This window comes from Mugil cephalus, chromosome 21 (genome assembly GCF_022458985.1).
Source record: "Mugil cephalus isolate CIBA_MC_2020 chromosome 21, CIBA_Mcephalus_1.1, whole genome shotgun sequence".
NCBI lineage: Eukaryota > Metazoa > Chordata > Actinopteri > Mugiliformes > Mugilidae > Mugil > Mugil cephalus.
The window spans coordinates 20,725,263-20,750,971 of NC_061790.1; the positions used below are offsets into that span (position 1 = coordinate 20,725,263).

The following is a 25,709-nucleotide window of genomic DNA, read 5'->3' on the forward strand; positions in this document are numbered from 1 at the left end:
GAGACACGCTTACAACGCAGAGTTTAAACTCTGGGGCGATCAGTCACGCAGTAGAACACGGGAATAGAGCAGCAGTGAGAGAATTTAACGAATCAATGGTGCGGAAGTGGAGGAAGTAACAAGATGACCTGTGCCAAGTAAAGAAGACTAAACAGAGTTTCCGAGGGAACAAAGCGAGATGGCCACAGTCATTCATCTCTTCACCGCGATGATGCCAAAGAGCTTTTTCTCCTGCGATAAATAACACCGCTCCGCTGCCCTTCCTCTCGCAACCGATAAACTACTGTATTTTCCGCACTATAAGGCGCACCTAAAAACCTCCAATTTTCTCAAAATCTGACAGTGCGCCTTATAATGCAGTGCACCTTATATATGAACAAAGTTTTAAAATAGGCCATTCATTGAAGGTGCGCCTTATAATCCTGTGCGCCTTATAGTGCGGAAAATACAGTATATATAATTTGCTTCAGATGTAGTACTGTGGAGTGTGTAAGACTGTTTTAGTGGCTATCTAGCAAGAACTGAAAACTTACACTAACGTTAGCCTTGCTAGCATAATTTTAGCTAGAAAATTATGATGTTTGATGCAGCAAAATTTTGCATTCAGGAATCAGAGTATATCCTAAATATATTTGTAATGTACACCAGCGGTCCCCAACCTTTTTTGCACCATGGACCGGTTTAATGTCCATCAATATTTTCACGGACCAGCTTTTAAGGTGTGGTGGATACAGGGCTTTCCACAAGCGCAGCTGACGGCCATATAGCCCACTGCAAAATTAAGTCCAGCCGGTTACTTTAATGACTATTATTTTTATAGCCTCCAAGCTCTAAACATTAATATTCGATTTTAATAAATTTTAATGTTTATCTAACGTTCTGACAATAATGTAAAACGGAACCGCATTCATTTAAGTTGTGATTCGCGCTGCTTGTAACGATAATCACAAATTACTCTGATCACCGCCAACTTCATTGAACAAGAGAGAGAAACTCATCCGTGTGTGTGTGTGTGTGTGCGCGCTCGCACGCTCAGCGGCGTCAGTAGTGTGTCGGCGTCGTTGGTGGGGACAGAGATAATGCTTATTTTTTACCACTTTCACCACCCCCCCCCCCTGCACGGAAGAGTGCAGCCAATTGCAGCTAACAACTGTAGCATATGAAGCTACTTGTCACTTTCACACACATCATGTCACTTTCGCATAAATTCTCTTTTGTCTTACAACCAAAAGACATGCATTCATGTGTTGACTTTCCTTGCATATAACCACCGAATGCCTGGCCACCTGAGGTCAAACCAGAAACAGAGTGTCCGACCATTCCAGCATTGCTCGCTGTGTTCCTGTGCTATCTACTCACAGGCTCTAATCATCCTGTTCATGCAGCCCAGAGAGTTAAGCGACTTCTGCAATCATTTGGCCAAGACATAGTATATGCAGTTACATGTGGAAAAATCAAGCCTTCTAAGCACATTGTTCTGCCATTCAGTGTCACGTCATTAACAGGCATCCTCAACCGACTTGGGCACAGTGTATCCTATTCCCAGATGGCAGAGATTTACACTGCCTTGTGTTTTCAGAAGCTCTCGTCATCAGGGAGAGATATGGCCTTACCAGGTAACATCCATCCAAGAATATTTACAACTTTAGCCTGGGACAATATTGATTGTCTGGAAGAAACCATCCGTGGTGAGGGAACATCTCATAGAGTCAATGGGATTGCTGTGCAAGCAAAGCGAGTTAACCAAGTTCCTGTCCAACCCATGGCCAGTGTTGCCAAAACAAAGAAACGAAGAATTGATGCACCCCTGCCAATGCTGCCAACTTACAATGCCGGACAATGAGTGGGGCCACCACAAAGCAAAAGTACACATGTTGATACTGCTGCCAATACTCATCTTGCCAGAAACAAGAACACCAGTCAGTCAGCAGTTGGACTGGCTTCAACATCCTGACTCGAGGTGACATAATTGTCATCCTTGACAATGTAGGCTACCTGCCTACCATCAATGTTCCAGCAACACAAATGTCTACGGTCAATGAAGTGCTCAACCAGTCACTGAGCATCATGCAAGATTTAAGCCTAAAAGAGATTGTCTGTGTATGTGACCAAGCCCTGTATGTGAAGGCTGCTGAGATCACATGGAAACATCACAACAAGTTTCAGAACATCAAGGCTTGGGGTATTCCACACCATCTGCACACTGATGGCAATATTGGAAAATGTTTCCAAGATGCTGGACTCCGAGACCTCAGCATTGAGTCTGGTGTGGTTGCAGAAGGCTCAGTTTCCGGTGTTATTGATGGCCGTAAATACAGCAGGGGTGTCCAACTACACAAGCTCCTGTATGAGGCTCTCATGCGACTGACATGGAATGGGTTCCTGTCTTGGTTGGAGGCAACTGACATGAATGACCTGGTTCACCTGGAATAGACGCTGAAAACAACTGACTGTCTTGGGAACAACGTCTCCCAAGACACTTTGAAGGAGGTTATCGACAGCAGCTCTTGCACATGCATCATGGAACTGTTTGAAGTGTACCGCAAGTTCCTCAGAGATGAAACAGCAGCCTCTCATCCTTCTGGATGTCCTATTTGGACATCGTTGAAATCTTGTTGGGGCTCATCCGAGCGTCTAGAGAGGGAGACTGGATGCTTCACCTGGGAAGTATTCGTGCAATGATCCCCTGGTGTTTTGCATATGATAGAATGAATTATGCACGGTACCTTCCATATTACTACACCCAGATGTGTCAGCTTCCCACCACACACCCAGATGTATACATGGAGTTCATGAATGGGGGCTTCTCAGTTCAACTGACCTCCACAAATCCTTTTGGTCGAATCCCTGTTGACCAAGCCATAGAAGAAATGGTGAACAAAGACACCCAGACCGCTGGAGGGACAAAGGGGTTCAGCTTGAAGTCAGGAGCTCTGAGTAAATTTTATTTAACAGCTGAGTACAGAAGCATGTACCTCAGACAGCTGAGAGACCTGACAGGCCAAAGCATGTCCAAACTATCCCATCCAGATCTACAAGGTCCAAGGATTCAAAAAGATGAGGCAGATGTCCAGTCTCTCATTGATGTTATGGATGGCTCAATCCTTTGTCCCCTGATGAGTCTGATCTGGTTAGCCTGTCCACTGGCTTCTTGGCTCCACCTGATGTAACCAGGGATCTCTTGAGAACTCATGAGATCGGGGAGGAGGCCTACCAGGTTTTTAAGCAAACCAGGTAAGATAAGACCTCCTCTTCAAAATTCTATGACAGGATGACCAAGCAAAGTCTGAAAACATTCTCCAAGGTCAGCAAAAAGACATCTCATGTTATGAAAGGAAAAGATGTGGTTCTTGAGGCAGATAGAAACCTTTTCAGCCACATGATCCTGGTGGCTGAACACAGGAAGGTGAACATGAAAGATGCCCTTGCCCACCCACTGGGTCCTCTGCCATGGCCACTGGCAAATGCTGATGGATCTCTGCGAAAAACAAACAAGGCTGCACTTGCCAGAGAGCTGGAAAAGAATGCGTCTCCTGCTGAGCAGATCCCAACACCATCTACAGCCATCATTGATGGGATGAGCCTGGTCCAAAAACTCAATGGCAACAATTTGCACAGATTGCAAAGTCAACCTTCACCTATGTTCTTCATGAGGGAGCAGAGAGTGAAAGGATTGTTGTGTTTTTTGATGTCTACCGCCAGATTTCGATCAAAAACACTGAACGACTAAACCGGGATAGAGATATCACTCTCCAGTACAAGAACCTCACAAGTGGACATCATATACAGCAGTGGAGAACATTCCTTTGCAGTCCCTCAAACAAGACCAGTCTCATCAAGTTTCTGGTAGAAGAGTGGAGACGCCCATGATATAGAGAAATGCTGCATGACAAGGTGTTGTACATGACCTGTGAGGAAACCTGCTACATGATGAGTGTGAGGAAGTATCAGAGCTGTACTCAACACAAGAAGAGGCTGACACTCGCCTACTACATCATGCACTGGATGCAGCAAACACAGGCTCAAAAGCAGTGATACTGTCAGTGCATTTGCTGGTCGAGGGAAGCTGAATGCCCTGAAGATGGCAACAAAGGACACTATCTGCCAAGAGACTTTAGGTCGACTGGGGCAATCATGGGACATTAATGATGATCTGTTTGAAAAAATCGAATTGGTCACCTGCCGCATGTATGCTGCTACAAGCAACACTGGTGAGGTCAACCAACTGCGCTATCAACTTTTCACCACCAAAAGGGGAAAAGTTGAGTCCCACCAGTTGCCACCCTGTAGAGACTGCCTCTATATGCATGCTTAACGAGCAAACTACCAAGCAGCAATCTGGAAGTGCTGCGACCCAGTGGTGCCGAGCCCTACTGGACATGGATGGACTGATGATGATGGCAAGCTGGTCATAGATTGAATGCACTCCCCGCCTGCACCAGATGTGGTCTTGGAACTATTGGCATTCAAGTGTGTTCATTCATGCCCAATGCTGAGCTGCACATGCCTGTCAAATGGTCTGACATGCACAAACATGTGCAGGTTACAGACCTGTAGTAACCAAAAACTGCAGGAAGATCCAGAGCCTCATTTTGAAGTAGGGGGGTCAGATGACGAGAGTGACACAGTGTGGTGATGGACTGGGTTTGGGATAGTTATAGTTATGCTGATGTTGATATTGTTCAAATTATTAAAATATTTAAGTTTTTGAATCATATTCTTGTTTCCTATTTTATTGTGATATTACTTATTTATTAGCTTAGATGTTCATTGTGTATTTTAACAAATGTAACCTATAGAGACCACTGTGTGACCCACTGTGTGTATTTTGTAAAAAGAGACTTTGAAAAACTTCAGGCTCACAGTCAATTCTCACAATTTTATAATATGGATATATTATACATTTTCCAAAGTTAATTGGCTGATAGTTAATTGGATGTGCACTGGCCTCAGATATGCCATTAATCATATCAAATTTGACCTTCAAGTGACCTTGAATTTGACCTTGTATCTCAAAAATAACCCTGGAAATGAACTTCCCGCCCTTGTAAACATACAAAAAGAGGTATTACATGACCATCTGCGTTGTCAAGATCAAAAGTTAAAAAATGGGTAAAGATGGACTCCGACGCCATCTTGAATTCTCACAATGAAATTATATGGGCATGTTATATATTTTCTGAAACCTTATAGTCAGGTGAAGTCTTTCCCTTTAACTGAAGCAGCTGAGACACCGTTGTTGTTGTTGTCTGTTGTCCAGCACTGTCCAGACAACAGATTACCTAACCCGTTGGTCTTTAAAGCAAAAATAAAGGGCCTGTCCACAAAGGGCCACAAAAGTTTGAAGGTGTTGATCTCACACATTTTCACTGACCAATTTATTCCAGACCTTAAGCTATCTACCAGTAACAGGCTGTGCTGCAGAAGTGAAGCTAGACTAAAACCTCAAGTGTCCTTATGAACTGTGGAAACTAACAACTGGAAAACTGTAAAAGGCGTTTAGAGGGAGATTTTTTAATGGTGCAGTGTGTATGTTTCACATGGTGATAGTATTTGAGTGAAGCATTCACATCCACAGTGGATGTTTGAATAGAAGTTCTGTGGGTCTCAGCACAAAGACCCTTCATGAAGATGTGTGTTAGTTGGTAATTTATTTAGTTAAAACCATTCTTTTTTGTGATAAGAGACAATATACTTTTAGTTCCTTTACTGTTATTTATTCACAGCGAAGAAGGCCCCACTGTAAAATAAAATAGAATACAATCTTCTCTCATAGGTATTTTTGTGCTGCACTGGAGTCTTTGTTCAGTTTCTTGACGCTGTTGTCGTGTAGGTTTGAGTTCAGAAAACAGACAAATATGTTGAGATTCTTGTGCATGGCCTCTGTGCTGCCAGGGTAGGCCGTATAATTTTTCCTCCCACCTCCAAAGACATGCTCGTTAGGCTGATTTGGGACTCTAAATTGACCCTAGGCGTTGTTTGTCTCCGTGTTAGCCCTGCGATAGGCTGGTGACCTGTCCAGGGTGTACCCTGCCCCTCGCCCAATGCCATCTGGGATAGGCTCCAGCAACCCCCATGACCCTAGTGAGGCTTAAGTAGTACGGAAGATGACATGAGTTCCCATATTTTGATTATTGCCCTTTTAGGTCAATATGCGGCACAAACAATGAGACCTTGTGATGTATGTCAGCTATGAATTTGACAGGCCCTCCTCAAAGAACCATATCTTGACAACTGTTAGCCAGACTGGTCTTCATAGTGTCCTGGCTCCTAAAAATTCAAATTAACTCCAGACAACTTCTCACAAGTCAGAAATAAGTACCATAATGTTTGGATTTCCATTAATTCTATGTTGTTGATCCTAAACAACTGCATACAGTAAATAATGTGATTTTTTTTCTGTTTTGGAAAAAAAAAATCTATTGGTAGTTCCAGCACCATTTGCTAAGCTCATTCATACTCTTGTGGCCTGTAGTCACCACAGTTTGCATCTGTACATTTTGTGAGCCATTTTGACCAGACATTATTTGAATCTGCTTCTACACTGGTGCAAGCTGATACAAAATTATCTCTTTGCCCTTTCTAATAGTTGCCTATTGTGACCGTTCACTGTATATAATATGGACAATGGGTCCCCACTGCCTTGCACTGGCCAAACTGACACTATTTTCCCGGGGATATGGGCTGTGCCATCTTCTGGAGCCAGAGTCTGTGCTTTACAATCTGAGAGTGGAGCCACACAGACACACACAGTATTGATTATTCGCCCACACTTCCGCCAGACTCACTTGTGTTTTCATTTAAATAGTACTATGATAGTAGTACTATGCCGTCTGTCTTTATACAGCCTATGATTGTGACCCCAACTACCCAAACTATAACTATAAACATTAGTTATTTTGTTTTTGTCAGCTGGGTAAAGTAACAAAAAAATGCTAATTTTAATTTTTTTGCAGGCCTCCACTTTCAAACATGCGCAAAACTGTAATCGAGACTATAAGCACCTCCTCATTCAGTGTGTGAAAGCACTCCCTCCACTTGAGCACATGTCCTTTAGAAACCACACATAAAGACCTGGTTACCGTATACTGTAAATCTGAACTTAATATGGATGTGGCTCCTGGTCTATTTAACATTAGTAAAAGAAAGAAGTAAAAGAAAACAAAACAACAAGACTGTAAAAAATAGAGGTATAAAATTCCATGCTCCCACATGTATTGTCTTCTAAGAGTCTAAAGTGTAAGATGACTCCCAGCATGCTCCTGGTGGCATGATGGTAAGCTATTGTTTATGGAGATTGCACCTTGGGATGGGAGGATCATTCATCACTACAAGTGCCATGAACCCCCTATGATTAAAACTAACCGGACCAGACTTGTTCAGGGTTTTACACATTTTGCTTTCTGTGCTTTATTCATTTTCTGAGAGTCAGCAGATGGTGGCTAAGATGAATATACTTAAATATATTTAAGCTGAAGAGCAATTTATCTTGTGTATTTAACTTGTGTATAAACTGTGTTAAGATATGCTTGAATCAGCATTTTTGTTGGGCGTATTTTGAATGTTTCTGGGCTATTAAGGTAATGTACAGTATAATTTACCTTTTTTTCACTTTGTAGGTAAAATGGGAAAAAGTGGAAAACGTGTGACATGACCCTCTTGAGATCAGACCTTGACTATGAATCCTCACAGTTTTCCTAAGATAGCTTTGTCTAAATATAGCTCTGGTTTGGTGTAATGACAGATTACAATGTCCCTCACGTTTGCTCTGAGGGGAGAGTGACTGTTCAACTGGCGTCACTGTCCCCCACAGTGATCTGTAGAAGGGTGTCCAAAAACCACGGTCCCTTTTTTTTCAGCTGCCATTGTTCTTTGTGTCACAGTTTATCTCCACCTCAGTGGCACTTCTTCACAAAATAGGATAAACTTTGTGAGACAAAATATGCCTTGCTGTGAAACCATTCAAAGTTTAGCTTCTTACCTTTTTATCGTGTTTCATGAGCATCAAGATGAAGCACTTGGTGCAGTACTACAGCTTAAGGAGAGATTATATGGGCTTGATGCTTACTTTCAGTTCTTAACTAAAGGTATATTGTATGTTAGCTCTGAGTCAAGAGAAGACAGGATAGTATGTGAGGCTGTGGAGGTTATGTCAGGGTTTGTTGTCCCATCCTGCTGTGTTTTTTTTTTTTTTTTATCCCAAACCCAGTGAAGTTACCTCTGCAACACTGAACCATAGCCTACCCTGCGCACTGATCACTGCGCACAGTACTTTAAAAGGAAAAGTTTACGCTCAAACTAAAACTGTTTAAGTTCTAAGCTAGCTGCTGATGGTCAGTAAATTCCTTCTGCAGCATATTTATATAAATAATTATAGAATTAATATATAGTTGATATAAATATTACTGTATACATTACACATAGCTGCATATGAAAAAGCCAGTGTAGCTCAATAGAGAGCTACGCTGGCTTTTTCACATGCGCTGTGTGCGCCATGAGGTACATGATGCAGCAATTTGCGGTGAGTCTGCTAAAAATGGAAAGTCCACAGACAAAGTGGCTCAGCCAGTGTTTTCCACGTGGTTCCAACAGGTGCTGAAAGACATGGTTTGTCTGGATGCTGGTTTAAGACAAAATACTGGAGATGCTTTATACAGTTTATGCTGAACAGAGTTTTGATCCTCATTATCTGAAACAAATTTTTTTTTCATATTTGTCTGTTTTTGTTCAAGTTCATTCCTTAGTGTTCTATGCTGATCAACTGGTGGATCAAGAAAATGAATGTACCTCCATTTTCTGCCCCTTCATCTCCTCTTGGTGTGGCAGTTTGGCTGCTGTCGTGCTCTGCCCTAATTTGCACGGCAACTGTTGATTTGTGTATCCTGTCAGGTCGCTTTGATGTGTGAGAGAGATTGAGTGGCTGCCAGTTGCGGTTTTCTCTCTGATACTGGGCAGTGCTCCAGTTGTCCAGGCCTGGCGCCCAGCCTGCACGGCGCAGTGCCGGGCCACAGGCCTGCTGGCCCTCAGGGCTCCACAGTCCTACATTCACAGCCAACAATGTAGAGGCACTGTGCATGTCACCAGTGCCAGGCTACAACAGCACTGGTGCTGGAGCAGGTTTTAGAATATGCTCTCATCTGCAGAACAGTATTAACCTGGCCTCTCTTTGTAATACACTATTGATTCAAAGATGTCAATAATCCAAATTTGATATGAGAAATGTAAACAGCATATTCAGTTTGGATTCTCAGTTACTCCTTATTCTGAAGCATGTGCATCTGGAGCATTCTTTAAAAATATAAGAGCATTTGAAATATGTATCTGTTGTTTTTTTGGGCTGCGGTTTTTGCTGTCCAGCTGTAGCTCTCTGTGCTGTACGCAAATCAACTAGCCAATCAATTTGCAAGGCTTGAACAGAGATAAATGTACAAAAGAAAAGCCCACATCTCTGGCCGTAAGGAGAAATTCAAAGGTCTGAAATGGCTTCAGACCTGGATATCAGCAGGGTTTTTTATGTGCACAGATATCACCATGTAAACCTTTTCCAGAAAGTGACTTGATTGACATGGTCAAACATTTCAAGTCAAGTCAACTTTATTGTCAATTCTGACATGTGCAACACAATGCAGAATTAAATTAAATTAAAATTACCATCCTCAAAGGCCTACAATGCAGCAGCTAAACAAAAAATGTGAACAAGAAATGTGCAAATGTTGAGAATATATAAAAATATAAAAGAAAAACATAAAATATATCCTGTATTTACTAAGTAGACGAAGGAGAACATGACATGGCGCATGACGATATACAATATACATAAAGTGACTCAGTGCGTTTACATGCAGAGCTTAATTGAGCTATGCTCAAAATTCGACTTTCTGACTACAGTCCTTGTCCTTGTCCTTCTCCTCCTCCACAATAGGTGGCGATATGTGTCTTTTCAGCGGGTTAATACCACGTTAATACGGCTCGTTTTCCTGTTGACCTATTACATCATAAAATAATCAAGAGTCGTTCATACGACAGACCAGCATTTCAAACAACAACCATAGGGACAACAGCACGTTTTTTTAATGTCGTACGTAATGTTCGCGCCACTTCTGGTGCAGGTAAGTTGCGCACTATCCTTCAGACGGTTCTTCTAGCGGCTCCATTTACCTTCTTCTTCCTCTGTGACTGGCTTTCTTGGATGTTTTTTTTTTCCGGGGTCACACACGACTCAGTGGTCGTGGAGCATGAACACGTGCAATATCCGATTGAAAACTGTGGTTACCAAATTCACGGAGAAAATCGAATTCCAATCGCATTATCTGGGTGTCCTAATCGGATAAAGAGAACTCCGATTTTAAACGGAGTAATGAATTAAATATGTATATACTGTACATATGTACACACACAGTCTTGATGAGCTAGACCCATTTGATAGAAATGTCCAAGTTAATGGGAATCAATCAAAAATTATACGGCCTACCCTGGCAGCACAGAGGCCATGCACAAGAATCTCAACATATTTGTCTGTTTTCTGAACTCAAACCTACACGAAAACAGCGTCAAGAAACTGAACAAATAATCAGCGGAATATTGTCAAACAAACTCACAATGTTGTAATTTGTACAATCACAAAATTAAGTTGCTTTCAAAGTTAAAGAAGCAGTTTAATATGTGGTTAGCACCATGTTGTAGATCACACAGAAGTACATAGATCATGGTAGTCTGATCGCTCCAGGGTACTGGAGAGTTATTCTGGAAATGATGTATGAAATTGGAGATGGACCAGAGGTATTTGTCCATCACTGAATCCTGGAAATCCTAAAAATTTAAACATTACAATCTTGCTATTTTGAAAGGCAGATGATTAACTACTACTATTGACTTTTAACTACTACTGACCTTTGCTATCTCTCATATGTTGTCAGTCATCCAGGTCATGGTATAACTAAAAAGTTGGATTTGGCTTTCATGAATGTTTTTGGATATACTGAAAAGTCCATGTCCTAAGTGTCCTTACGCAGGCAAGTGTCCTACACTTTGACATGAGTCCAGGCATGAGCCCAGGCCCTTGGCTTGATAGTAATTTTAAATCCAGTGTGGAGTGATACAGCTTCTGTTCTGTATCTGTACAATATGGGTTTTGATCAAATGTAGTTTTATGTTAGTTTGTTTTTACTCTCTCACACACATAACTGCAACATGGGATTTTGGTAATAGGGGCCCTCTCTTAACCTCACGAGCTGACCTCCCTGACTGTGGTTAATGAGGCACAGCGGGCTTTATACTACAGGGTCCCAGAGGAGATACAGCCTTCAAACTCATGGTCAACCATTGGTTGTCTTCACCGAATTTATATGTTTAACTGAAGGTGTAATGATCTGTGGACACAATTAAGACTTCAAAAGAAATTTGTCCACTGCCAGATGGAGCATTTTCAGCAGCCTTTCAGTGACTTTTGCATGGCTGGTAATCTTAGCTGTTGCTTGCTTGTGTCTGTCATCACCTTCTGGTTACAACCCTCTACTGCCTTTTTTAGGACAGTCGGGAGCCTTTTACTTCTTCATGGTAGTACTGCGTTATACCACTCGAGGGCAGCAAGTCCAAACTTTTCACATTTATAATGCAGGCCTTTATCAGGCCTTGAGTTCTGAATCTTAACCATGTTTGCTTCTTTTGCATTTTCATTTCATGAACAAAATTCAGAATTCCTGAACAAATCGTTTTCATACTGCCTGTTCCTTCCTGAACAAATTCTGACTTTTTTTTTTTTTAGTCAAACTTCGCATTAGCAAGTCACCCTCTGACAAAAGGAGCGATTTAGCGATGGTGGTAAGCACAATAAATGAATAAAAATGCAATCGTTCTCATTTTTTATTATCTAATCTACAATTACAATATTAATAATGAATAACTACACCCTACTACATAGAATGTCATCCATCTTTGTTATAGTTCATGTTCAGGTTCAGGTCACCACAGCATCTGGATACTGTAATAACCAGATAATTTAATTCCTGAAAGATGCTCCTTAACCAAGACACTACCCCCCCCCCCCCCCCCACCCCCACCTCCCTCCACCCCCCCACCCCACCCCCCTCCGGTCATCGTCACACTCATGTCTGAATGAGTGTGTGCTTGTGTGAGTAAAGGGGTACATAGTCCATAGTATTTTAGCTTAACTACTCTTGATGGTGTAGCATCATTGCTACCATGATTTTTCGGGTTAAAACATTTCTGAATACTACAGCACTGACGCGTCCTCAGTAAAGTGTAACTTCATGGAGCTGTTTGCTGTTCAGACTGATGAAAAAACTTCCCAACAGAATTGGGACAGTGTGGGCTACAGTGTAAATACCGTCTCTGTGTGTGTGAAGGCCCAGTGATGCTCCTGAGAGGCCACCACTCTCTGCCAGGGTAAATACCTCAGCTCGTGAATACACACCACTCATCCACGCCCTGTTTTCTTAAGCCCTCTTTTCTGCTGCTTGTGAAAGAAGAAACACCACTTCTCACTTATTAGTTACCTCCTACAGCTCAAGAGCAAATACCATGTGAAGCTTGCAGCATTTTTTTCTGTTTTGAAACTATTTTTGCCATAACTGAATTAAAATTTTTATTACAAGCTTCACAATATTAGACAGTGTCAGTTGAAAATGGCCTACTTAGCTGTTTCCTCCCTCTATAATGTTATTTTGGGACTGTATTAGAGCAGCTTTGCATCATATACTGATACCCCTCATGCATCCTCAATTCATCCACTGTCTTAAACAAGCAGGTTTATTTCTGGTCTCTTAAGGGGCCTTCTTTGTAAAAGAAGGTTTCTTTTGATTTATTTATTATCGAAGTTTTAAAAGAAAACTGTAAGCATGAGTAACAATGTCTCTGTTGGAAATAGTAACGTCTCAAATCATCTATGTTGGAGCGTATTTCCTGTACTGAATATGACAAATTAATGATGGATTTAGTCTTTCTGTTGCTGCCACTGCTACTGCTGCTACTGCTGCCAATAAACATAAAGTGTCTGTATTCTTTAAAGGTAATGTCTTTTTAATGGGTTTGTATATTCATGAAGCATTTAGAGACCATTAGGTCAAGTTTTTATTCTGTGCTGGGCCAAGGTTATGTAACATCATAGTCCTGACGTATTAAGGACTGTTACAGTATGCTAACAGGATGTATGCTCGAGCATCTGGAAGACTTTAAAGTGACAGAATGCACTGGTGGTGAATCAGTCGGGAAAGTGACCCTGAGATCCCCTTTATTTCTGTGAACAAATTACAAAGCACAAATAAAGATATGAAGAGTTTGGGTTTATTTGCGATAGCAACTAAACCTTGACAACTTTTTGCTCAATCTGTAACATTTAGTTTGTAATAAATAATAATAGAAGCATGCTTCCTTATTTGAGCCAAAAGACTGGATCCTGCCATAGCTGGTAATTGTTAATGTTAGCAATCTGAATCTTTGTTGGTTATTTTCTAACCTATCAACATTTCTCTTTATTTTAGTGTTGTTTAGTGATGTGTGTTGCAATGCCAGCCAGTGTGCAGTATGGTCTTTCCAAAGTCATCCAAAATTCAAGATGGAAAAAGTTGACATATTATATTTACTGACTGTAACATAAAGAGCTTGTTATACCAAAAGGTGGCAAAAGTAAAGGTAAAATTTATATGCAACTGCAGACGTTATCCATGAGGAGATGTTGAAATTTGATGATATTTGTGTGTTTGTACAGAGGACGCAGGGACATACTTCCCCAGTGTGAAGAGGGACCCTGGCCGGTACCTGCAGCCTTGCTCCGACTCTGTAAAGGCCTGGCTGCGTACCATGAAAAATGCTGGGAAGGTTCTCCTTCTCATCACCAGCTCCCACAGTGACTACTGCAGGCTGATCTGTGAACACATCCTGGGGTAAGACTGCCCACATGGAGACCACAGACAGCCCTCCCTCCTTAACAAGTCTAAGATCTGGTCTGTACAACCAACAAAAGATTTATAACCAGCGCCTCTCTCTTTTGTCCATGCTGGCATCTTTTTCTTTGTTTTTTCTTTTTTGTTCAACTCAAAACATTCCTTGCAATTTTCACATGGCATACATTACATCTGTTGCAAGATGGCCTTGTCAAATATTTTTTAATGAGTTTTACAGTTGATGTTGTGAGGTGTGAAAGTGGCTGTTTGTCACAATAAACTCCGCAGTTTCTCTTAGCTATAAAAAGTGTTGCCACTTGACGTGAAATCTGGGGTGATGTTTACTTTTAACCTAGTTAGCTTGCTAGCTTTAAAAGGTCCATCAAAATTTGAATAAATGGATATTGATTTACACCTGTGCCTATTTTTTGGTACATGATCCTATGTTTGCTCATGTCTGCTGGATGGGTAAAGACGTGAGCGTTTGTTGCAAAGTGTCCATTTTTCAATTTTTTTTTTTTTTTAGTTATTTGACGCTATAGAAACAGAATGTGGCGGCACAGTGGCTCAGTGGTTAGCGCTTATGCCTCCCAGCGAGAAGGTCCAGGTTCCCTAGTGCAGGATTAAGCAGAACGGAAGATGAGAAACAAAATGTGACATTTTGATGATTACAACTACAAGTTGCCATGCCAACCGCTCCGTGAAGCAGTTCCATGGGACTGTGATAAATAAATAAATACAGTCTATAGTCCGACAAAACAGCGTCAGTTTGGCCAGTCCGAAGAAGTGGGGGCACATTGTCTATATTTATATACAGTCTGTGGATGTGTGTAGTTTGTCATAGTTTATAGGTTTTTAGCTTGCTCGGTTGCTTCCATGTTACGGTAAACAATTCATGCAAGCCTAAAAGATAAATATAAACACTTCAACCAGCCACCATTGACGAAGTGCTACATTGCCTCCCTCTGTCTGCAGTGCACCAGTGCACACCTTGTGGTTTAGCCTTATTTTTGTTGCTTAAGCCTTGTTTTACACTCAATCAAGTTGCAAGAGTGCCTTGAAAAACCACACTGCACACACGATGTCCAACTTGCGGCTGTGCTTGAACACATAAGAGCCTATTTTGCTTCTTTTGAAGTGCTGTTATCCTGCCTGGCCTGGCTAGTTGGAATGCTCAGAGGCGATTGTTCTCTGTAGTCAAGCAGAGAGACAAAGCAGTTTAGGGTACAGCCTTGTAACTTGGATGTCCTTTCTCTCTCCAACTTTCCCACTTTTTAACATCAAGCAGCCTGGTCACTCTTGTTGTTATTCACCCCTTTCACATTCTTTCCTGCGGTTTCACAGTCTGTGCCCTGCTTGTATAGGCGCATGTCTTCTTAACATCATGTTGTAATCATTGCTTTAGAGAGCCAAGGAATAAAAAATGATGTTGTGACAGCTACATGATGAAATTAGACTGACTTTATCTTGCCAGTGGCGGTTTATAGAAAGGTGTGTTGTTAACTGATTGGATTTGTGTTCTTACCTAATCTTCAGGGGAAAAAAACTTAATGATGTGTCACTGTTGAGCAGTTTATTGTGAAGGACAGCCACTTGTGTGTCCCAAAACATAACTTTGTAACCTAGAGAAAACTGTCACTGGCTCTCACTCACTCCAGTTAGCCGGTTGGAGGCCAGCAGCAGTCAGCTGTCAGAAGTAGCTAGAGCTGTTTGACAGGAGACAACTGGTCAAAGAAAGTGCTGGGCTGATACTTTTTTTGCATTGGTTTGATAGTTTTTCAGTCCTCTGATCCAAAAAGCATTTTTAAAAAAAGGCAACTGGACATAGAGTTTTGAGAATATATTTTGTCGCTCATTCGAGTAGCTGCTTCAGTTTCAGTCCTCTGATGTTATATGCACCCTTTCTGACTTCACTGTCGTGCTAAAAGTCCACTTTATTCAAGAGTCAATGGCATTTCCCAGCATTGTGAAGTTTGTCATCAATCAGTCTGGATTGTTCTTCCGAAAAGTATTCTTATTTTTAGAATAAGATTTTAACATGCAAGGTGTTGCAAGGTGTCTAAATGCCTTCACTGGTATCTGAGATATTGTTATTTTTGATACATACATCTAGCAGAGAACAAGTGACAGTGTGTTTTTTAACCTGGAGGCCAGGGAACTTTAATTTCCTAAAATATAATATCCAAAAACTTTCTCGGGTTTAGATGTTTCTCCAGCACATTTGTTATTTGTATTTCCAAATCAGTGAAGTAAGAAAGAAAAAGCTTGAGATTCTCATTTCCCTGAATATCTTCCTCTGAAAACAAAACCAGGACCAGGAAAGTTACCAGAATATGGGTGCATACTTAAACCAATTCACCAAGGTAATATTCAATAACTGACTAATCACTGAAGTGAATTATTATTTATTGCCATTATTGCAAGGTATTTATTATTGTTAATAGTTTGTTTCTGCTGACACTCAGCAACGGGACTGTGTTAACTGGATGGCTGTGGATTGTATTTTGGAGTTAAAATTAGCCTATATGGCTATTTTTGTCACAGTGTACAGTGTAAACCAATAGTGAGCACTAGTGTATTAAGAAGATTCATCATACGCATATGTTACACAAGTACTCTAGTTTTTCCTAGTGACAGCATCTAGCTCTCATCATGCTCGTCTGTGGGAGTGTATTCTACCCTCACACCGTGTTTATTTTATCACTATTCCTTCCACAGCAGTGTATGCACACGCACTATTGCACCGTGTTTCCATCATTTGTTTAGGTTCAGTGAGTCAGACGATGCATGTTTGTGTAAGTGCTTGTGTAAATTTTAGATGCTGTCCAGGCAATGTCTATTATGCAGCAGCACGAGACCTGATGTGATTTATCTTCCTATTACAGGAAGGATTTTGAGGAACTGTTCGACATAATCATCACGAACGCCCTGAAACCTGGGTTCTTCTCCTTAGTGCCCCATCAGAGACCTTTTAGAACCCTAGGTGAGTACTGGGCCACTCTCATGTCCTACTGCACTGTATTGTGTGCCTGTTATTAGTCTTCAATATGTTAAGCATGGAGAAAGGTTCTATGTTCCTTCAAAGGGTGTGTGAAATATATAAAGTCGGTTTGACTGTATAGTCACTGCAATGAGCATTTGTCTGCTTTGATTCCATATCAAGCACTTAGAAATGTGGAGTCTTTGTTGGGGTTGCATCCAGATTCATTTAAAATAATTTGTGTATGCGTGCACACACACAAATTATTTTAAATGAATACGTACACGCACAAAAGGTTTTCAGACACCCCAAATTTTGCATTTAGAATCACTCTTAGGTCTTCAAGTGCAATTTCTTTCAGTACAGTCACAGACAAAATACTAAACAAACCCTAAAACTGCCATTAAAAAACTTAAAATTGTGTCATATGAGATCGTGCTTTTTATTAAAAGACACATTTTTCTGTTGCCGTGCGTCATGTCTATATAAAGCCAGTACTTTTGAAAGTTCTTCGGACACAAAAAATGCCTAAAACGAGGAACCTACACAGGAAACACACCTGAAGATACAGATTCTCAGCCAGGAAGTGCAGATGCAGTCCTTCAGCAGTTGTGTACACTCTGCAGAAATACAGACCAGAAACCAACAGCTTGGAGGACAAACCAATATCTAGGCGTCCAAGGGTTTCTTCAGCAAGAAATGACCACATCCTGATCCGCATGTGCAGGGAAAACTGCCGAATGACATCACAGGAGCTCCAACAACAGTGGTCAGACCGAACTGGTGTCCAGTGTTCCACACTGTGCGTGATCGACTTGTAAATCATGGCTTAAGGTCCTACAAGGCTGGCAAGAAGCCCCTGATCAATGAGAGACAGAGGTTGGCCTGGCGTCTTTGGTCCCAAGCACACAAGAACTGGACAGTCAAGAATTGGATTATATATATGTGTGTGTGTGCGCGTATACATATTATGGCATGCCGTTCAGGAAATTAATCTTTGACTATATGAAACTTTGAGTATATTGAATGAATCCCCGTATCACTTTAGTGAATCCTTGAATATATTAAATGAATTACGGAATATATTGAATGAACCTTGACTGATGTCATGAAGGCACTGCCATCTTGTATTTGTACCTGCAGCAAAAATGAGTCAGTCAGTTCGGGATTTGGTTGTGGTGAATGCTTGTGCAGGACAATATCTTGAGACCCGTGCCCAACACTACTGTTCTTCTGAGGAAGCAGTGCGGTCCCTTTTTAATCGAGGGAGACCCAGACCTACTGCAGCAGGTTGCAGCATTTGGAGTACAACCTATAGTAAAAAAGTTTTCCAGTTCAGTAAAATACTGGAAAATTTCAATTGATGCCATTTGGTAAAGCCAGTGAATTCAGAAGCATGACACTTTGATGAAAAGGATACAAGATCCATTCCATATACAGTATTCAGGGATTCATTCAATATATTCAAAGTGTGCTGTCTATACAATATAGTGCATGTTCAGACATTTTTTTTCCATTGGGATCGTGTATGATAGATACAGTGTTGCCGTTGTAAGCGGAAGTAACCATCGTTACAAATGCAAAGGTTACTGTCATTATTGTTTCAATGTTTGGCTTGTAAATATGTGCTTGGGAGTACATCGTGTGTATTTTTATAGTAGTGAAAGTACTGTGTGTTATTTTGATATTTGTATAACAGTATTTTCGGTGTATAAAACTAATTTGTAAATTTTGTTTGTACAGTTTTACTGAGTCAGTAAAGAGTTTTTCTTGGGACCTGTTGTCTATCTGCTGAGCTGTTGTAGGGGGGAGAATACAAAGTTTCATTCAGTATATTCAGGGATACAAAGTTTCATTTTCCAAGTTTTGTTCCATATATTCATGTGTGTTTGTGTGTGTGTGTGTGTGTGTGTGTGTGTGTGTGTGTGTGTGTGTGTGTGTGTGTGTGTGTGTGTGTGTGTGTGTATGCTTTGTATATAACTTACTTTAAGTTATATACAAAGCATGACAAGGTAAACGTGAAGTGACCACAGTCAGCAAGATAAAAACTAAATTTCTCACAACTCTTGTTTATTGACATGGAGCAAGACATCACCCACACAGATATATTTAAATCTGGACACCTAAGTCCAGAACTGCCTACATGTGTTTAGGTGTGTTTAGTTTAGGTGAAGTGGACTTTAATAAAGGCCGTTTTACAATTTTATAAGTGTGTTCAGGACAGTCTAGCTGCAATGTCCTGTTGTTCTATATTTTATGTTATGTTCAAACAGCTGTTAGTGGTGTTGGTGAGACCACGCTGCTGTTATGTCAAATCCTCGTACCAGCAGTTTTCATAGCTCTTGTCTTTTCTGGGTCATCCTTGCTCTGTCTTTGGCCCAAGCATCTGATCCTGGCTGGTGGTGGTGGTGTGCACTGGTGAAAGGGCAGCCTACTGAAATGTTTCTCTCATCTGGATTATCTTGCTGCCAGCAGCAACACTGGGGATGCATTATGTGTGAAGACGGCATGATCCACTCACTGAAATATTCTCCTCTGTCTCTCTCTCTTGCTCTTCCTCAGTTTTGCCACGTTGGCAGAAAAAGCACCAGCATCTGCTCTTCCTCTGGCCTCTGCTCTTAGCTGGAAACATTACTTGTTACTCTACATTCTTCACATTTTCAACTTTATTTATGAGCCAGTAAAGTTTTTTTTTAGAAGGAATTGGCAAGTTGTGTACTTTATGGCTAAAGTTAGACCAAGCAGGAGTAGCTCACCGGGATTATTTAAAATATGTTGATATAGCTAGTTATCATATCAAGTTGATCTATTTTTGGAGAACTTCCTGTCCTTTTGTTATCTAAAATAAAGCACTGTTCCAACTCAAATTTGGAACAACTTTGTTTTAGCTATGTTAGGATATACTATGACCCGAACCTTCAAAGACACATCTTTTCTGCCATACCCCTTTCACATCAAACTCACGGTCAACCCAGGATTTTCAGACCCAGGTTGACCCTCCTTTGGGGCACTTTCCCATTGCTAGAAGTCCCAGCTGTGAGGGCTGCGTGCCTGTTTTTTCCTCCCTCTCATGCGTCATCGCTTCAACAGCGTCATCATTACACATTTAAGTACAGTACACTGCGAGATAAACAATGGACAGCATGGTGTATTTTTTTAAGCTTTCAGTTTGTTGTTGACCTGAAGAGTGGACCGGCCAAACCCCTACTCTTTCAAAAGGCTGCTGATATTAGAATAAATCTCTGTGGCCTGCACAGAGTCCGCTATCTGCCACTGAGTCTCCTCTTCTCAGATGCAGAGCACCTTGCAGATCTCATGGTCTTGCTAGTGCGCTGACTTGATCGTTAAAAAAAGTGTGGGATAACGCTATACAACCTGTATATAAACACAATCGCACATGCATTTCCCAATCGGTGCAATTTCCCAAACATGAGACAGAGCTTCATCTATGCACTTCCATTAACAAACACATTTGAAGAAAAAAAAAATGAACAAAAATCTCTGCCCTTCAGAGATCGGCCTTTATAGGAGTAGACCAAAACTTTGCTCTGTTTTTGAGCTGGAGCTTCTACAATGACACAGTCTGACAGGACGTCGAGTGACAAAATCAGAATGTAACAGGCAGATACATCAACATCAGAACAAAAAACCTGGGTTGATACAGCATTCCTCATCCCCTTCCACTGTGTCTAAAATCCCCTTTTGTACAGCTAACAATGTACAGGATGAAAATAACAGGTTTTGATGAAGATTTGAATTGTGAAATAACGCTTCAGTGCTTGGTTCTTTCTGTGACTGCTTATAATTATCTACAGATAGTGTCTTTGTTATATTTGCTGTCTAACAGTGGCATCCTTGAATGATCTGTTTTCCGTCAATTGTCAAGTTTTTGTGTAACATCTTTTTACTCTGGCAGTCACATGTGTCAGAGCTTCTCCACATGACCTTCAGTTTAATACTAATATTCTTAGTATATATATAGCATAATATTTGTAAATTAGTCATATAGAGTAAAATGATCTATTGTTTTCATTAGTCCACTTAGATCCTCAAGAACAAAAGTATAGACAGGCCTTGGAGTTCTTACCACTTAACACTATGAAAATCTACAACTTTAAAGTAAGGGAGAAAGATGCTGATTCAGAAGCATATCCTACTCTGTGCAGGAAGATTTATTGTATGCTGACCTTAAAACAAGCACTTGCGGTGTAGACTGCAGTCAGTCTTGCTACCGTTTTTTTGAAGTAACTTGTGGTGTTTTCTTATAAAACATTCCATTCTAGAGAAAAGTTATACCCAAAGTTATACTCAAAATACCTTTTAATTTAGAAAACATACTTTAAAATGTTGCTCTCTAATTCTGGGTTGTTACTTCTGACAAATTAATGTCGAAACAGTTTACTGCTGTACTGGATTGAGGTAGAGCTAGTTTGAACTGAAAAACAGAAGACTATTATATTTCTTATGTGTGCATACCACAGAAATAACTTAGATTCTTATCCAAACTGAGTGCTTTAATAAAATCATTATCATCAGTATTTTTTCCACTCCTCCTTGTTTAAACAAGATATGTGAAACTGAGAGGGCATCTCCTAAAACGCTATGAAAGTTCACAAACTTATCATATCTTCTGTATGCAAATTGTTCATCTATAGCACCTACTGGAATTACGGTACATACAGTACATTAAATATAGCATTTCCACAAATGGGGGCTGTGTTGGAACCACTGTGTAGCAACCAACTAAGTAACCACTGATGCTGCAGTTGTTTGCAGTGAGTTGATTGAGTGTTGATTTGCTACAGTATTCTGTGTCGATGTGTGTCGATAACACATGAGATACCATACTGAAGCACTGCGGCTCCATGGCTTTTGTTGTAATGATGCTTTTTTGAACCATAGCTGTAGTATTCTTCTCAAGCAGCAGCAAAGCAGTCTTTCCTGGTGGTAGTGAGAAAAAATACTGACAAACCTTGAAGACCTCCCTGTAATCAGTGGTTAGTGACAGTGTGTGTGTGCACAAAGATATGCAGGTATTCATCTCAGTTCTTTCTATCTCTCCTGCCAAAATATTTATCGGATATCTCAGTTTTAACCTGAGGTTACTTATACTCTGCAAAACAATTAAAGATGCTGCAGCATTGAATTTCATTCTGCACACTAAGTCTGTCTACTATTCATGGACGGTACAACATGTTTAGAGAGTGTAATGCACATAACAGTCTTCTGTTATGTTCATTCTGGTTCTTGCTGGTTACATTGTCTTTGGTTACACTTTTTGAAAACTATATACTGATGTTTTTAATGGTTTAAGGTAGCCATGCTTTTCTTTCAATAATAGATGAGATTTAAAACAGTCCCTGGTGTCCAACTGAATTATAACAGACTTTGTAGTCAGCCTGTTTTCCTACAGTGGATAAGTGGTTTTAGTAACCCAGTTTACAAACTTAGGTTAGCTCAGTAGTGTTGTGTGGCTATGAAGCTTGATCTTTGATTCTACTCATCAAAAAAGTCAACAAACAAAACAAAGTAACCATATTGTTTTGCAGTTTTTATTTTAATTGAGATCTTAATGTAACAATATTGAAAAAATATTTTAAAATGAGAATGTGTCTATGTTGTCTAAGCATGTGAGCACTGTCTTGCCAGCACCAAAGTTCATCATTAGCTTGTGAACATAGTGAAGCAGTTGGTTTCCTCATGGTTAGGTGGAGACGCAAACCTCCATCTAGGGAATATTGTACGTGTATGCAGTTCCTGTATGATCTGCAAGTAGGCAATTGTGTGTAAACACATAACATCTGTTTTTCCCTTGTAATATGTCAGTGTAGTGTTTACAACTAGTGCAGCTGCCTTGATGTGACAAAAAAAATATATTGTAGAAGTTCATTCCATGATTTTAGGCACATTATAAGCCAGTCTAATAACCTGTTCTAGACATTAGGCTCTTCAAATAATAAACCCTGCTGACATTGGAGAGCTCATAAGTTTTCATCATGCGCCATCGGCATGTTGAAATCTTCCATTTTTCCAATGCTTTGCCCTAACCCTTGACAAATGAGCCTTTCTTCAGAAGGATTTGTACTCCTTTCCTCCTTTCCTTTATTCTGCACAGACATAAAACATGTAGATTCCTTGGTCATCATTCGCAAGCAGTGTGCTTAGGCTGAGTCTGTTTGGCATTGCTGAACCCATGGCTCCAACATTTTCAGAGGGTAAATGTGATGTTTTTGGAAGCCGTCTGGGCTGACACGTGGTGTGTATTGGGGTTGGTCTGAGACGAGAAGGGCATGGCTGGGTCTGAACCCACCAGTCACCACAGCTCTGTTTTAACTCACAGTCTGGTTTTCCCCTCAGTTGCTGCTGAGGTAATGGCTGCTGAAATGTACTTTGCTTTAGCTGTAGCTCTGATATTCAGAAATTGTACAGGGAACAGTTACCCATAATCAAGAACACACTGAATCAAAGGAGCTTCAGTCTTGATGCTTTTCATGTTTTATCTTAGTTTGGTGGTTTGTGTAAACAGGGCAAAATTCCACCTGCACTTTTTAGTAGTCATTTTCATGTCTTTGTGGTCTACCTATCTGTAATGGGATTTAACTATGGTACAACAGCCATGCCAAAAATGTGACAGAGAGCTCAGAGGAACTATGGCTGTGTTAAATCCAGTGACTGATTTAGCTATAAGCTTTCGGTAGTAAATGAGTGTACCAGAGGGTTGCATACTTTGCAAGTTTCCAAGTTGCAAGTTAGTGTTGTGTTTACAGGTTCTGCTGCTGCTTTTAAGTGAGCATGACATTGTACTTAATTTGACCATGCTAAAAGGAAGGGCAAAATGTGGAGACCACACATAAATGTTTTAAGTAAAGTTATTGCATTAACTTAAATCAAATTTGCAGTCAATAAATCAGTCTGTAGTGTGTGTTTCAGTGAGTGACTGCTTGACCAAAAAATAAACCAAAGTTCAACCAAACCAATGTCCAGAGAGAGAGGGTGTTCAGACACTAAATAAACATAGGTCAGCAATCTTATCAATCCAAGTGTCAGCCGTCACTCCAAATGAACCACTCCCCAGCCACCAGCAAATGAGGAAGTAGGTCACAACTGTCCCAACCAGCAGGCAAATGATTAGTCCTTTGTCATCACATTATGATTTGGTTTAAATTTAAGAAGGAAAATTGTCCTGTTTACTGTATAATACTGTATTAGTATTACACACTTACATGCAGCAAGCATCGAGGACTGTGGCCTCAAACGTGGGGGGGGGGCTCTACCCACTGGACTAAACACCACCCCAAGAATGAGTTTTAATGGAAAACTGATAATAGGATCTTTCTCTATAAAACTTCATTGTCTGTAAAACTAATACCTTCCTATGCTACTCAGCTTATGGGCATGTGGGCAAGTGCTGTGGCATTGAGGTTTGGTGCTGGAAAACGCTGGTGACCACTTTGCCTGAATGTTTTTTCACTCTTCCAGTGAACGATGTGGAGGAGAGTGAGGGATTGCCGTCACTGGACAAGCCTGGCTGGTACTCCCAGGGCAACTGGCCACACCTCCACGAGCTGCTCAAGACCATGACAGGGAAACCAGAGCCCAAGGTAGGCCGACAACATTGTAAATTACACGAGGAGGACAGACCTCTGACTGAACTGTATCTCTAGCTTGCTTCAACTTCAGTTTTTGGCAGGCTGAAAGAGATGGGGGCTTTGTGATTAATAAGCTCAGGGAAATTCACACTAGTGTGGGAATGTGGCTCTTGGCATGATTGTCGACAGGGCAGCTGTGTGCCAGCACACTGGAGCTTCACTGAGATTTTGCTTACATAAAAGCATTGTTTCGGCATACTAGATCTTGAATACAAATGCCAAGGCAAGCTTGCATTTGTTAGGAGTCTTGGGTTTAAAAAAAAAATCCAATCTAGTTTTTATCATTTGAAGTTAATATCACTTTTAATAAATGTTTGGTTACCAACCAGATAGCGTCCCCACTTCCTTGCTTTGGCAAAATTGATGCTATTTTACTGGGGATACAGCTTGAGTTTTTTTGAGTTTTTTTGAGTTTTCTCACAGCTCTACGGGACTGCTTTACAGAGTAGTTGGCATAACAATTGGTAGTCATCAGATGTCACATTCTGTTTCTTTCAAATAACTAACTCAAAAACAAAACTTATATACTTGAACATGCATCAGCATTTATTTTATCTTTGAAAAAGGATTCAGGGTGTACTTTAGTGTTTTAGTTTGATCCAAGTCCTACCCGGTAACACGGAGGAGGCGGAGGTTATGACTTATATTGCAGCCAGACACCAGGGGGAGCTCTATTTGCTTTGGCTTAACTTTTGAGGAGCTATTCCATCTTTGTTTAGAGTTATGGTTTAACCCTGAAAGTGGCAGTCTCAAACGTTTTTGTGCTAATTGATTTTGTCGCACCTATAATAATTATTATTATTATTATTTAAAAAATAACTTTTTCCAGTTATATTTTTCAGAAACGATCAATGGCGGATTTAAAAGCTCACTGCCACTGCTCCTTCTTGCAAGATTTCAAACTGAAAAATGCAAGAAATGGCTGCGTTGTTTAGTAAATGCATTTTTGGTAAATGCTTAGTTCTCTCACAAAACACATTTCATTTCCTGAGACTATTTGCTACTAATTAACTTGCCAGTTACTGTTAATTCCAACCTGCAGCAGTGTGGCATGTTCTGTTTGCATTATCAGTAATCTTACAACAATTGAACACTGATTTAAATCTGTATTCATATCCAGATGTCTCTTTGCAGAGATTACATTAACTAACTTTGTTGTCACCAAATATTTGTAATAAT

The 25,709-nt window shown here is 40.6% G+C and overlaps 1 protein-coding gene across 1 annotated transcript in view; it reads left to right on the plus strand.

The window, feature by feature from the left end:
- The window catches only part of nt5dc1 (5'-nucleotidase domain containing 1), a 65,044-nt gene that overhangs the window by 26,597 nt on the left and 12,738 nt on the right, over nucleotides 1-25,709 (plus strand). The window contains exons 7-9 of the mRNA XM_047573370.1: nucleotides 13,727-13,901; nucleotides 16,787-16,884; nucleotides 24,361-24,482. Of these exons, the coding sequence (XP_047429326.1) occupies nucleotides 13,727-13,901; nucleotides 16,787-16,884; nucleotides 24,361-24,482 (395 nt within the window). The remainder of the gene's footprint in view (nucleotides 1-13,726; nucleotides 13,902-16,786; nucleotides 16,885-24,360; nucleotides 24,483-25,709) is intronic.